Source organism: Sebastes fasciatus, chromosome 7, assembly GCF_043250625.1.
Source record: "Sebastes fasciatus isolate fSebFas1 chromosome 7, fSebFas1.pri, whole genome shotgun sequence".
Lineage (NCBI taxonomy): Eukaryota > Metazoa > Chordata > Actinopteri > Perciformes > Sebastidae > Sebastes > Sebastes fasciatus.
In genome coordinates, this window is record NC_133801.1 from 4,766,988 (window position 1) to 4,782,979 (window position 15,992).

At 41.8% G+C, this 15,992-nt stretch overlaps 1 protein-coding gene across 9 annotated transcripts in view; it reads right to left on the reverse strand.

Moving 5' to 3' along the window:
• LOC141771154 (MAP/microtubule affinity-regulating kinase 4-like) overlaps positions 1–15,992 on the reverse strand; it is a 71,510-nt gene that overhangs the window by 38,025 nt on the left and 17,493 nt on the right. For all 9 annotated transcript variants that reach the window (XR_012594683.1, XM_074641123.1, XM_074641122.1 and 6 more), the window contains exons 2-3: positions 5,283–5,480; positions 3,838–3,891 (exon numbers count right to left, since the gene is read on the reverse strand). Coding sequence is in view for 8 of the 9 variants with exons in the window: in XM_074641123.1 (XP_074497224.1) it covers positions 3,838–3,891; positions 5,283–5,480 (252 nt within the window). In the remaining variant the exon portion in view is untranslated. The remainder of the gene's footprint in view (positions 1–3,837; positions 3,892–5,282; positions 5,481–15,992) is intronic.

Sequence of the window (15,992 nt, forward strand, 5' to 3'; positions counted from 1 at the left end):
TATAAAACGTCAGCAATTGGTGAAAAATGTTGATCAATGTTTCCCAAAGCCCAAGATGACGTCTTCAATTATCTTGTTTTGTCCACAACTCAAAGATACTCAGTTTACTGTCATAGAGGAGGAAAGAAACCAGAAAATATTCACATTTAAGAAGCTGCGATCAGAGAATTTAGATTTTTTTTTTTTTTTTTTAAATACTCAAACCTATTAATCCATTATCAAAATAGTTTGCGATTAAATTAATAGTTGACAGCTAATCAAGTAATCGTTGCAGCTCTAATATCTTACAAAATTGATGTCTAATCAAATTAAACATTTGTTTCAGCCCTAGTTTGTAGATAATAGAAAAAGTGAAAGCAGGAAAAAGAGACAGGCAGTGAGAGAGAGGTTATGTGACCGACAGACAAAGAGATGGAGAGAGACGGTGTCACCTGGCAGCATGCATAGCGTCCTACACTAACTACAATAATGCTGACAGGACAGGACGCAACTGGCAGCGCTGCGCTATGCAGCAGTAGACCGCTACCGCTCTGCTGCAGAACACACGCGCACGCGCACACACACACACACACACACACACACACACACACACACACACACACACACACACACACACACACACACACACACACACACACACACACACACACACACACACACCGCACACACACACACACACACACACACACACACACACACACACACACACACACACACACACACACACACACACACACACACACACACACACACACACACACACACACGAACCAGCCGTGTTAGTAGTCTTAGCTTAAAGATTTGAAGAGCACATTCATGGTGTAACTGAGTCGGCATATCACTGTTGGAACAGAAGGCAAATAAAGTGAATCTCACGGCTGCTGTTCAGCAGAAGAAGGTCTGTGTTCTCACAGAGAGACGACCACACACACACACACACACACACACACACACACACACACACACACACACACAATGCACACACAGATATACAGATAACCACCCATCACCCCGGCTTCACCTCTGATAAAAAGAGTCAATAGTTTATCAGGTGGTGATAACACTGACACAATGTTAACTGAGCAGTGAAGCACGTTTTTATAGAATATAACTGCAAAACAGTATTTTATAAAAAATGAAAAGTTATACAAAAAAGTAGTTTATGACTTGGTCGAATTGGATTTCTGAGATATAAAGTGATCAACTTCAACTTTGGTTGGACACAATAACAAACAGAAAGTAGTCAGAGCAGCAGAGTGATACACTCTGCCGGTATCTAGGCCAGGTGGACCAACTATCGCACAGAGCCAGACAACCATCAATACCCCAACTCTGTGTTATCAATAGAGTCAAACCCAGCCCGGACCAGTTAGCTAACCAGCTGAGTACCCATCAATAGGCTAGCTGTGTGCGTACGTGTGTGATGCAGTATCGATCTCGATGATGTAACTGAGTGGATTTGTTGCATTTGTGAAGGTGCTGATAGAGAAGACTCACAATCAGACCACAGTTTGGTGGTCGGCAGAACAAAGAGCGACTTGTATGAACTGTGAGAACAGAACCTGCACACAAGGTTAAAACTATCTCTAAATGACAAAAGAGAAGAGACCACAGAGAAAACAAAAAGGGTGAAAAAAAAGCATGCCTTACAGGACATGCCTTAAAAAGGTACGATTTCAAAGTCAATTAAACTATGTTGACAACATATTCATTATTTGAGTCAATTCTCAAGCAAAATTGCTAAACAACAGCTTCTTAACATGTTTTTTGTCTGTTTTATATTGTTGTAAACTGTAAATTGAAAACTCTGGATTTTGGACTGTTTTGTCGTACAAAAGAAGATCTTTGAAAGAAATTGTGAAAAGCTTCTTTCACTATTTCCTGACATTTTATAAACAAAACAATGAATCAATCAGCTGAAAAAAAATAAACAGCAGATTAATTAATGATGGAAATTAAAGTTAGCTCAGCTGCAACTACGCATGGGACGATATGAAAATGATGCTGGCCAAGATAATTTGCTATTCACGATATTATCCCGATAATCATCAAATTATGCATAAAACTTTAAAAATGGCACTAAAATGTACTAGAGTCACTTTACCATTTTGTTATTAAATATATACAATATATTCCAATTTCAGATATGACGGACATCTTTTTTTAGTGAAAAACCAACAATCTTAAAGCTGCTAAATGCAAAATTGGTTGCATTTCTTTTGCCTCCGCATGGCTCTCAACATGGCGCAGCTGAGCCGGCGGCTCACAGCTAACGGTGCTAACAGTGCTAACAAAGGTAACAGTGCTGACAGAGCTAACAGTGTCAACCTGGGATGGAACCGGAGGGTGGGTGCTACGCTTCTGTGGCATTGGTCGGGACGGCGTTATCAGCTGTAACCGAGCAGCAGACATGAGCTAGCCAGTGGGACACGCTCACATGCACTAACATGCACTGAAAGGCACGCAGAGGGAGAGTGACTTCATTCTCTGCTCAGGTAGACATCACTTCTATTTTTCACCTCTCTTCCATCACAGCAGGCTCGACAGCTTTTTTAAGTCACTCGTGAGGATCACTCATAACTGTTAAAGGATGTAACTAAACTAAACTAAACTAAACATATGTTCGTATAGCTTAACATTAAACTATGTGCAACTGTTTTGGTAGCTTCACCTCTGACCCTGCAACTATCACAATGTTCTTCTCCAGCCAATGATGCAAGATTTACTTTTTCGCCTCAACTATCAGAGAGAAGATTAACCTGCACTGATTGCATGAAACAGTCACGAGGATGTCTTAAACCTGATGGAGCAGTTATTACAGACACCAATATTTCAACACTGCTTCATTTATTTTCAGAGGTGGATATTCCACTAACAAAGCCAGATGAGAAAACACTGACTGCAACTTTAACTGCTTGAATGAAAAAAAACAAAATGCAGCCCTGAGGCTGTTTCTCACTCAATTTCGTTTCTTTAGATCGCTCTCAATCAACACATGCACATACACACAAGCAAATGGCGGCAGCAGGCCAAGTTCAGACAGGAGAGAGCTTAATCTCATTAGAGCCATGAGTGCAACACATGAGGTTAATACATGACCCCAGACGAGCACACAGTGACGTACATTACTCAGAGTATTTAACCTAGTTAGCTCCAGTGGACTCAATGCTTCGCCAGCTTATTGAAATGTCTGTTTGGAACTTTATTGATTTTAGAAAAGAAATAAAATAAAACTGGTCAGACAAGTTCTTTACCAAACAGTAGTGCAACAGCTGAAGTTGGAAAGAGGCTTTTTCCCCTGCAGCCACTTGTGCACTCAACATTTAATAAATCCTCCCTGAACTGATGATGCAGATGTTCTTCAGCTCTTAACCTGCAGCCAGTAACAGCTTCCCCAACACTAAGCGTCACATGACAACCAAAAGGTCAAAGTTCACACAACTGCTGCACACAAGGGTCATCTGAGAGTTACAACCTGAGGCAAAACAACACATGAAGACGCTACTGTGCTCAATGATGCAACACTAATGCAAATAAACACACTTAGGACACCCAGCTGAATGAGCTTAAAGTTAAGCAAGGGTGAGACAGAGATCACTAAAAAAAAAAAAAATAGGGAAACAGTAATGATGTGTAAACACTAAAAGTAAAGATTACATCATAAGCAGCTAATTTTCTGCTCAAAGAAAATTTAGGGATCAACACAAGTTTGATGTACGTAGGCTGAAAAACCCATCAGCCAAACAACCAAAAACATCTGTATATGTGTGTCTTTGATTCATCTTAGCAAACAAGTCTACACACATATGGACACACACACAGTAACATGTCACTCACCTTCTGTAGGCTGGTTGGGTTGAGTTGTGTTTTATCGATGATCTTTATTGCAACCTGGGAGGAAACAATAGAAAAAGAAATGAACAAAAACAAATCAGATTTGACCGTTCAATACAAAGATTTGACTATTCTTTTTTATTTTTTTCATACATCTCGACTATCTGGCGATCCGAAAATCCATTGGCATGACTTTCAGTGGTGATTTCGACCACATTAACATAGTCAAATGCGGTCCGCCACAGTTTCATAATGAACCGAAAATATTTGTACACTTCTCCATGTGCACCGCGACCAGCTTTAGGACGGCTTGGAAAGGCCCAGTTGAAGGTGGTCTTGAAACACTGACCCCGTCTCGTTTACATGCTTTGTCAGTGTGACTTTTTTGCCGCGTCATCATGTCACCATTCATATCTATACAACCAATGTGTTTATGATTAAACTGTTTAAAAGAGCACAAAGTTCTTCAGATAGCCTCTAAAAAAAAAAAAAAAACAACGGCTCGACTGAAGAATTTCAAGTCGACTGAGATTTAATCCAATAAACAAACCATCAAAACAAACACGGACCCTGTACATTCAACGAGATTGACGAGCCCTCGGGTCAGCTCTACTTCTTGGTCCTCTCATGTTGGACTGAGGGCAGACTGGACGCTACAGTGACTCACTATCGCCTCTCAAGGTACAAGTGGTATTACAAGACAGGACGGGCCGGGGCTAGCTGGTTGGCATGCTAATTTCAGTAGATATCTCTGCAACACAATACATACAATACTCTAACCTCTTCACATTCTGTGCATAATATTAGCATTATTCCAAGGTGAATAAGAAACAAACAATCCAACAAAACTGTAGTGAGGACAAACAGTTCAAAATACACAGTGTTTTACAGCATGTAAAGAACCCATAGGCTGAAATCCACTAAACAAACCAACACGGCTTCATAAGAGGCTTAACAACATGTGGTGACCCGGTCAAAGACTGCCACTGTAAAACACCAATATATGACTGTCTTCTGCTTTATATGGGTGGAACACAACGGCTCTCACATGATCCAGACACACAAAGTTTCTACTGAGCCTGATGGAGTTATTAACCCGACTAATCTAGGTCAGGGTTTTACGAGAAGAAAGACGACAGTGTATTTAAACACACAGACATACACCCACACAAAAGAAAAACTGTCCTTCTTCAAAGAGTTTGACTGTGAGACGAGACAGTTTTGTCTGGCTGTAAAAGCTAACAGAAGGTTGCTCTGAACTCAGTGGAACAGACCTTTAAAACTCCATCTGTGGGCTGAGTCACAGGGATCTGGTCTGTTCTGGCTCTCAAGCCCTGTTTGATACCTTACTTCAGCTCTTTTCCTTCAGCCTCACAATCCCAGCGTGCATGACTGTATTGACACTTTTTTTGCAGTACTCCTGCCTTCTGGTTTCTTTAAAAACTCACCTCTCTGCCGGTCAATATGTGTCGTGCCAGTTTGACCTTGGCAAAGTTGCCCTTGCCGATGGTTTTGAGCAGCCGGTAGTTCCCGATGTGCGGCTGCTCATCTGAACACAAGGCGATGGAATTGCGACATCGGGCACCGAGCGAACGGCTCGACCAGCCGGTACCCTTCTCTGAGCGGCTGGCCGACAGGGAGGTATGCTGAGGAGAGACAGAGAGAGACAGACAGGTGAGTATAACTAAACACTGCGTCTGTCATTTTGAATAGTATCAATTTAGTAGTTGATACCAATACCAATGAAATTCCATGATTCTTGATACCAAATTGATACCACAGTATAAAAAAACAAAAGTAAAACAATAATTAAATCCCATGTACTCCAACATACTCTCATTTATTACCGTTTGCATACTGTTTTTTGTGAGGAAGTTAAACAGGTCATAATTCCCTCTCTTTTATCTATGTTATATTGCTGTGAAGACATCTCCTTCAAACAACTGGATTTATTCAAGTTTCTCACCAAAAAAATACATTTTACAAGATTACATTTGAGCACATGATAACATTACAATTTACCTTTGCACAATCCTCCTGTTTTACTTAATGGAGCTTGAACGTATCATAATATAAACAAGGTTGGAAATTAGCACCAGCCATCAGCCAAATGCTGGTAAAATATGCAAGTGGCTGCTAGATTTGCTTCACTCACCGGCCAAAAAAACAATTGGCTGGCAGGTAGGTTTTGGAAACCACCAGCCACAGTGGCAGGTGGACAAAAAAAGTTAATTTCCAACCCCTGAATCAATGGCACCTCCCATGTTGATATCGGCAGGACCAGAGCTAGTTAACGTTTGCTGTTAGCAGCAGGTAAGCAGAACAGTCCTGCACGGAGCTAACAGCTAACGTTGACTAGCTCTGGTCCTGCCGATATCAACACTGATTTGTTGTTGGCAATGTAGGGACGATGGGACGCTGTTAGTCTCGAGCCCTGACAGTTCCTGTGGTACTGTTGAAAAACGAGTACCGCCACATTTTCTGAATTTTTGCACTGACTTGGTACCAAAGTATCCGTTCTTGTGACATCCCTAATTATAAGTATGAAGAAAATGGACTATCAGTGTCGTCATTGTGTAAAAAATGTACGAAAACACAAAACAAATAATTTCAATTCTAAGTAGATACCATTTGACTGAGACTTTGAAAGTTTGTTATTACTGTTGCATTCAATGCTCATAAAACACAATGTGTATTGGTGTGGTTAACACATACATATAGTTGATAAATGAGTGAGAGAGAGGTACACCCTACTGCGTATCTCCCGCCGCATAGTCACATAACATCAAAGCGACCAACGAACACCATGTGACCTTGACTCCGCTGCTCCTGTAGCCATGTGACTGCAGTCTGGTACCAGACACCCTGAGGTGAAAAGCGAGACTAACCAGGAGGCCACCTATGAATCTCGTCTGACCCCTATTAGTCTGCATTCCTCACATTCATGTGAGGTCACGTGTTGCTGTGTCTGTACGACACAAGGTGACATCGGTACCCTCAACGCTCAACGCTCTGCATATACACATGACAAACTCTCAGAATTCAAGCTTTCGCAACCCGGAGCTGAGCGTTAACAGTTTGTTTGTGAATCACTGTCCCCTCACAACGGCAGGATAATAGTAAAAAAATCAAGGATGGGACAGTGGAAATGAGAAAAACTGAAATATTACGTTTGGCACTAAATTTCAAGAGTTTTCAACAGTCATATGCCTTAGGACAGGGGTCGGCAACCTGCGGCTCCGGAGCCACATGCGGCTCTTTAGCTCCTCTCCAGTGGCTCCCTGTGGGTTTTTAAAAATGGAAATGATTAACTGTTTTTTGTTTACATTTTCATTTTTACTTATCATTGTTGTAGGTCTATAGTACGACGGTACGACGGTACGACAGAGTATTAGGGCCACATTGAGGAAAAAAAAGAAATCTGAGATTTCAAGAATAAAGTCATAATATTATGAGAATAAAGTCATAATAAGATAAGATGTTCCTTTATTAGTCCCACAGTGGGGAAATTTGCAGATATTTATATATATATTTATAATATTATTAAGTAGTAATTTACTTGCTTTTTTCTTTTTTTCTCGTTAAGTTATGACTTTATTCTCATACTATTATGACTTTATTTTGGAAATCTCCAATTTGTTTTCTCAGTGTGGCCCTAAAACTCCATAGTACAATTGAACTTTGGCCCTCACTGCATTAGACTTATATAATATATACTTAGACTATAAGCTGTGTTACCTTCATCACAACGCTCAAATGTTTTGCAGCTCCAGACAGATTTTTTTCTCCAAAATGTCTCTTTTGATAGTAAAGGTTTCTGACCCCTGCCTTAGGAACTTAACACATGTGCTAACTACGCTCCTAATAACATATACAGGTGCTTTGACATTTACCCACCTGAAAGCATATAAAAAAACGATAAGTAACACATTACAAAAGCAGCCCCAGAAAAGACACATGTCCTTATATGTATGTACTGATATAATATAATAATGCAGATACTTTTCCTCCAACTTTTCACTTCACAGACACCCAGCCTGACACTACCTGACCCCTTTAGGTCAAGTGAGGTCTGAGGTCTTGCAGCATAAACGTCAAACGCTAATCCCTCCATCTGCTCTCCTCTTGAGCGCTGAGCGGAAACACAAATATCCCACGGACACAGACTAACTTGAACTTTTCATCCGTAGTGGAGATGACATGAGGAACAAGGAAATAAGAAAGAGCAGGAAGCTCACAGCCGTAATTCAGTTCCCATCAGGCCTCACTACCGTGAAGACGAGCACGAACATCTCAAATGAAGTGTGTGAACTGTCTCAATTTAACGGTCTTGTTTGCCAACTTTCACAAGATAAAACTGAGAAATGACGGCGCTGTGGCTGTCAGTAGTATTTAGATGAGACAGTGGTGTCAGTTATCACCATGCAACACCTCGTTAGCAGAGATTCACTCTCCCATTAGAGGAGACTGATGAATGAACACTACGCTTTTTAAAGTTTTTAAAGATGCAATTTTACCTTCAGTTTGTTTTCTTTGGTCCAAATCATTGCAGGACAGTTTATAATGTTGTCTCTGTAAATTTAGACTTGTTCTACCAAATTAGAAGTGACAAGGGGTTGTAAAAGGTAGCTGGTCTCTTCAGTCTTCAGTGAGTGATATATGGGTATTATGTAGATGTATAATGAGATGGACTGGCATTATTTATACTGGACCAAATCAACCAAAATAACAATGTAAATGCTCAAGAGTGTGACTAAAAAACAGACTGGTTCCAATCTGAAATCCGAGAGTCATTACTCCTCTATATCTTTACATAGACAATAGCTGTTTGCTGTTATATTAATGCTCTGGATATTGAATTTAGCACCTTTAAATAAAGCTCAGGGTCACATCATCCCACCTCACTCTTCCAGTCTTTCCTGTCTCTTCCTTGAACACAAAGCGAGCGGTGAGGTCAGATATAGGTGAAAATATATAGTCTGCACTGTATTATTGTGAGAAAATGCCAAATAGAGAGTCCCAAGAGAAACCGTGCAACTCATGACAAACCCTCAGCACAATGACTTTCTATTTACACACTATGAGAACTACACTCCCTCTCTCACACACACACACAGATCAGAAGTCAGATAAAACCACATCACCTTGAAATGCACCCATTGTGGTAAACACAGCGGTGAGATCACACGATCAAATGATTCTCCAGCACACACATGGAAAACTGTGCACAGGCTCAGAGCTTTCATACCAATAATACTGATATATAATACCTACCACTAATGTTAAAACTCACAGAGCAATGTAAAAAAGCAAGGTAAACATTTCTACAAAACTGATATGTGTAGTAAGTTTTAGTGGCAAGTATCAAAGCCAATCCGGACATATTTTAATGGATCTGTTTTGGCTTTAAAGTAGATCAAAACCTGCCTCTCTTTACTGAACTTTACTGAGTTTTTCAGTGTTGCAGCATGCTGATCTCCTTAATGACAGCTGCGATTATAGCATTTTGCTCCTTAAATGAGTCAAAATTAGAGAGTGGGAATGAGTGAAGTTCAGCGTGGCATCAAAGCGCCATTATTTGAAAAGAGGATAAGAAGGGTAAAGTGTCTCCAAAAACAGAGCTTGTGTCAGTTAGAGTCATTTTTGAGATCAGTTTAAGTGTACGCTATATTTAGAATATTTTCCTCAGTTTACCTTGCTGTGAGACAGCTATACAGTCTATGTTTCTGACGGGGAACTGAAGCCTCTCGCCAAAATCAACCAGACTCCATTGAAAAAAACAGTAATTTTACCTTGCAGAACACAGGGGTTGTTGGTCTACCGCTGCCTCCATCAGTTACTTTGTTTGTGTTATTGTGTGACTTGTGGTTAGTTCAGATTCACCAAAGTCACACAATAACACAAACTAACTAACCGATCGAGGCAGCGGTAGACCAGCCACCCCCAAAATTACAGTTTTTTTTCCAATGGAGTCTGGTGGCTTAGGCGACCTACACTGACTATGGATAAGTACCTCATACAACCCCACTTCAAAACACCCAAACTATCCCTTTAACATGAATCGATACACCAGAAAACTTAATATTAATATTAAAAAATATATATATATCAGCCATCGAGGGTCAAACCATGGAGACTTCTGCGTTTGGGAAAACTGAAACGGAACAAGTCATGAGCAACAATGAGACTGTAAAGCAACCACTTGAGCGTCTTTCAGGGATTTTAAAGGAAGTGTTTGTGGGATAAAGACATTCATAGTACTACAGCCACCCAGCAGAATATGTTCCACTCCCAATTTATTCCACCACGTTCATTTCACCTCCTCTTCACCCTTCCCCCATGTATTCACCCCTTCTTCTCTCTCCCCTGGCTCGTCCCATCCCCCAGACAAATCAATTTGCCTCCCTTCCCTCTATTCTCCTCTCCGCGCCTGGACCCGCCCTCTCTTTTGTCTTGCGCCGCTATCTTCATTTTCAGCGACCTCACATCAGTTTGAGCTTCATTCTGCCCTCCGTCACCCATCTCCACCTCCCCCCCCGTCCCACATACATGCATACTCCTTTCAAGGAGCGTAGTCCATCGATTCACCCACTCCTTCTGATTACCAAGCACTTTCATTCAGGAGGAGGCCTCTGCGTTGGGCGAGGTGTGATGGGGTCTCTATTGGCAGCAGGCTGGGGCCAGCAGAGGTATTTGGGTGGGGGGAGTGGAGGGAGGTGAAAGCCCTCCACATCATTATAGATGTAGGGTGACATTTGGTATAGAAGATGGATGGAGGGCTGGTGGGATTGCACATTCAGCAAACTAGCTGCACCTTGCAAACTGAGAGAAATGCGTTCTTTGTGGCGATGTCCTGCATCTCAACTCGCTACGCCGTCCTAAACTCTTTGTTCCGAGTCTGCCGCTGAGGTTGAACACATCTAATAATCATTTTAAAATCACAGTTGTTTTTAATATCGGTCGCCATTTGATCTGCCTTCCTTCTCAATCTAATTTAAATCGTTTCATTTTTTTAAAGCGGTTATATAAAAGTCCACGCAAAAAGGCTAAAATGCATAGGGCTGTCCCAAATTCCATTTTTTTCGGCTTTGAAGCTTCGGTGAGAAATATTCAAAGGTATTCGAAGCTTCGGGACAGTGCCGCTGCCGCATTAATTTAAACATACGCACCTTTACACATAACAAACAGAGATGTCCGTCAGGGAATAACTACTAATAATTCATGTTGAATAGGAATAATGAATAATGATGAAGGATTATTCCTTATTTCATGGGCTATTTGGGGATTTATGCATTATTATTACATACTTACTGTATATATATATATTAAAAAAAACTAAAAACGAAGCATTCGAATACTGATCTGGAGGTCGATTACCATGGCAACAGTTGAAGCTTCGATGCATCGAAGCATTCGGGTCGGCCCAAGTACTCATGACACGCTGAATGTCCGTGTAATGTCGTGAGACCAGGTTGGGTGAATTTTATAATAATCCATTAACGGCATAAACCAATCTAGTCACAATGCAATACTGTCCGAGAGCTGACTGCTGCCATTGACTAAACAGTCATTATGTAATTAAATTCTTGTGTGGCTGATAGGAATGAAAGCTTGACGTCATTTCAACAACAATACACAAACATGTGAGCGTGATCATCAGATGACGTGAAACGGAAAACGATCAACCTGTCATCAGCAGCACCATCATCATCGTTACATCACATCTTTGAACACGCTATAGTCGTTGTGTAACACCCCTTTTCATCAAGTCTCAACTTCAGCTGAAACATGACACACTTCTAACACAGCTTAGAGATTCTACGACCTGTAAAAATCCTTCAGAAACAACCTGTTAAAAAGAGTAAACCGAGCTTCAAAAGTTGGATCATATAGAGATATAAAGTGCTCTATGTGTAGCTAAAGTCCAAGATGCATACGAAATAAAGTTGCCAGTTTATTAGGTGCACCTAGCTAAAACTAATGCAGTCTAAAACAACAGCCCTGCAATAAATCCTCCCTTCATGAAGGCTTTTTTTTAATTGTTTTAGAGAGCTGTTGACTCAACTTTATTTTGGTTGCTGACGTTTGTGGTGCAGTTTAATTATATTGCATCATGGTGAGAGGTGTTTCTGTGATTCAGCCAACCCTCATTGATGGAATAGAACGACCTGCCCTTGTGTCAACATGAACTAAAAGAAACTATTCCATTAAAATGTCTCTGCACATAAATCAATGACAAATTCCACCATTTTTTCGGATTACACTAGATTAGATTAGATGATGGCATGACGTCTGCAGGGTGTTGAGCAAAACAGATGAAAATCTGTCCTTCTGCTGATATTTAACCACAAGCAAAAATAGGTCAGTTTTCCTTCAAAATAGAACCCCAAGAGTTTTGTAGAGTATTGTAAAAAAAAATACAAAAAGGGAATACTTAAGGTAGTAGCAGTTTTATGTCGGTGTTATGTTTATGTGCTCTTGGGACATCGCGAGAATCCAGCTGCCGTGCAAGGTTAGTTTATCAGAGCTGCACATTTTTATGTAAAAAACTGCATAAAACAAAAATTGAAGCAGCAAATGAGAAGAAAGATCAGCTTGACTAAATTCAGGTGCTGCAGATGGATTCTACTCTTCAGTCAGGTTAAGTGTGTCTGGTTCCCTTCTTACAGTTAAATCTGAACGCCCTCATTACCAGCAAAGAGCTGGACTCACCAACACTAACTTAGTCCCTCTCTGATGGTACTCGCAAAACGGTTCCGATACCATTTTACTTTCACTCCACCTCCCCGATGGTGTGGGTGACCCCGCTGGGCCGGGATCCCGCCTCAGCCGGCGCACCGGCCCTCACTTTCATTGCGCCACGGGGTTTTGTTTGCACCCTCTGACTCGCGCGTACGTTAGACTACTTGGTCTGTGTTTCAAGACGGGTCGGGTGGGTTGCCGACATCGCCACAGACCCCTGGCGCCTTTACGTGGGCCGAGCCCCGCCCTGGCAGCACGACTGTCGACCGGGGCGGACTCGACAGTCGCACCGGGAGCAGGGGGCCCCGGGAGCGCTGTAAAGCTGCGGCCGCGAGCCACCTCCGCCCCGAGCCTTTCCAAGTCGACCTAGAGCCGGTCGTGGCGCACCGCCTCGTATGCGGGACTCCCCAGCCTGCCGTGTGTCGCTCACACCCTCAAGCTGGCTGTTAATGAGAGTCTTAAGCACAAAGAAGTACTCGTATCGGTACTCGGTATCGGCGAGTACCCAAATGTAAGTACTTGTACTCGGTCTGAAAAAAGTGGTATTGGTGCATCCCTAGTATAAAACATCAGTGAACAGGCCGTACAGGGAGGTAAACATGAGCACAATATCTGATCCATCTGCATCTTTCAAATATAGAAAAATATTTTTGTCAAAGTGGATCTGCAGCACGGTGGTCACATCCAATATATGAACTAAGAAATATTTAACCCCCCGAGGCACATCACAGAGATATCATGAGTTAGAGAGCTACACAAGATATAATTAACACAAAAGAATAAGTGTAAGGTAAAATATGTCTGGCATTCCTTCAGCTATTCTACAGTACAGCAGCTCTTATGCTGGTCTGTCTGTGTGGGCGTGTACAGCTGGATAACAATGCATATGAATGCATGAATGGAAACTCTCATGAATCTAGTGATACAGTTCTTCTACTCTGAATATGTCCCTGATTAGACTGAATCGTCTTCTGTACTTCAAACTAATGATTAAATAAACTGAAAATAATCTTCATTGAACAGTTTTTTGTTATTTTACATGCTGCTTCTCTGCCATATACAATCATTCCCAAGCTACAGGAATACTTATCATATCACTTGCAGTCTGTATGAGTTTTTTAAATGTTATTAATGTCGGGATTATGGACTCATAAATAACTAAACATGCAAAAAGAGATCGATTTTCTCTTTCTTTCTTGCTCTGTTATCGTGGTTTTAAATGAAGCTGGAGGGGCGGTGAAGGGCGGGCAGGCAACAACAACGTCAAGATTTGCAGCGTGACAAACACAAACACGCTTCCAAACAATGGACCACGCCCTGAGGGAGGCGTCCCGCTGCTGCAGCCTGGATGTACTCTACGTCTGAGTGTGTGTGTGTGTGTTTGTGTGTGTGTGTTTGTTGTTAGGGAGGTATTGAGTAAAGACAGGAAGTGTGACGTTGGTCCCCAGCAGAGGAATGGCGTAACCTTGAGCCATCCTCCGCCCTGCTAACACACCCACACACACATACATTGACCCACAGTGCCAGTTTCCTCTTCCTTTCTATATAGCAGCTGCGGCTCTCGGCCTTGTGGCCTCAGACCGGCGTGTTCTGACACACACCTACCTCCTCTATCACACTGCACAGCAGACACACTGTCTGCACAACACAACAAAGAGATAACACTGTTGACAATGAAAAAAAGGACGAGTGGGTAACTCAGTGGCTGATGTCGCGTCTGTACGGTTTCGGTCTGTGGTAACTCATAATAACAAAAAACAAAAAGGAACAAAACTGTAAGATTGTGGTCAGTAGCCATGTTGACATTCACATATTTGTATGTACATTTTGAAGCTGTATAGAAACAATAAAATATGATAAAACTTTCTGAATTGCAAAAATACAGTTTTACGCTCGGTGGTTGATGCTGTAAATGAGATATGGAAACGCCTCTGCCGAATAAATTCTGACTAAGCGAGTATTCAACTTACATGATGTAAGAAGTCGAAGTGCTCGAAGCAAAAGAGATCCAAACCAAAAAGCTCATACCTGAAGGTTGGAGAAGACATGCGCTCACTAACCATCACCAATTCATAGGAGGGTCTTTTACCACTGTAGCTTTATACTGACAATGTTGCTCTACACCTACTGTACATGCCAGCCTATAATTACATCTTTTTAAAAATCAAAACCACTGGCTCAGTTTGGATAGGCATACTTCTGGTCGAACATGCCTCTCATGCAACCACAGTTTCCACGGTTTAAGTCCGACTGGGACTCCTCGTCTCACAGCATCCCCTCTCTCTGGTTGCTCTCTACTGTCAAATACTAAACATCATAAAAAGATCTTATATATATATATATATATATTGAATAGAGACAATACACATTTGACATATCCGGTTTGTCGACCCACACAACAGAGTCTTCTTTTCTATCTCTGCTAAATCTTCAGTAAGTCCTTCTGTTCTCACATCTCAGTCATCCATCAGGAGGACGTGTCAAGAGCAGCAGGATGCTGCATGAACTTGACCTGCGTCACTTCCTGTCTTGGAGACAGAGATGTCACAGGAATGACAGCAGAAGTGTCAGATGTTGCGCTGCCTGCAACACTCAAGCGAGCGTTTCCTGGCAGGCCGCTCAAGGAAGAGGGAGCTGCCGGAACAACATGTCAGTGACGGTGACAGACAGGCTGTCGGATACTCTGGAGCCGAGGCTCCGTCAGCTGCTGAAGTCGTGATTTCCTCCTAACGTTCATGTGATCTGGAAGTTTAGTTTTCAGTAATGTGCACTAGTTTTGAATCCCTAAAAATACTGGATATCAGTTAGGGCTGGACGATTAATCAAATTTTATTTTATTGGCTTCTAACAGTTATGAAAACAAGATAATCAAGATAAAACGAATATTTTGCCGCATGCCATTTTGTGTTATAAATCAAGCGCATCGTCTTTCATTTCGCCCCGCTTGGTCGGTCAGAGACGGTCACTCGCCAGGTGCATTTCCTCCGTGGCGGTGCGCCGCGATCGGCTCTAAATCGGCTTGGAAAGGCCCGGGGTAAAGGTCGCTCCCAGCACAACCGTCAACCGGGGCGAACTGGTATGCAGCGATGTCACCAACCCACCCGACCCTTCTTGAAACCCCGATCCCATCTCGTTTACCATGCTTTGTGGGTGTCCCTTTATTGCAATGTCATCACAATTCATATCTATACAACCAATGTGTTAATTCAATTGTTTACTAGAGCACAAAGTTCTTCATAGAGCTTCTTAATGTTGCCCTCAAGGTGCACCAGATTGATGCATTTCACTTTAAAATGTGCAATATCTTCTTTCTAAATATACGATGTTTCCAAAGTCAATGAGTAATCGTGTTAAATAATCGCAATCTTGAACAAAATAATCGTGATTATGACTTTTACCATAATCGAGCAGCCCTA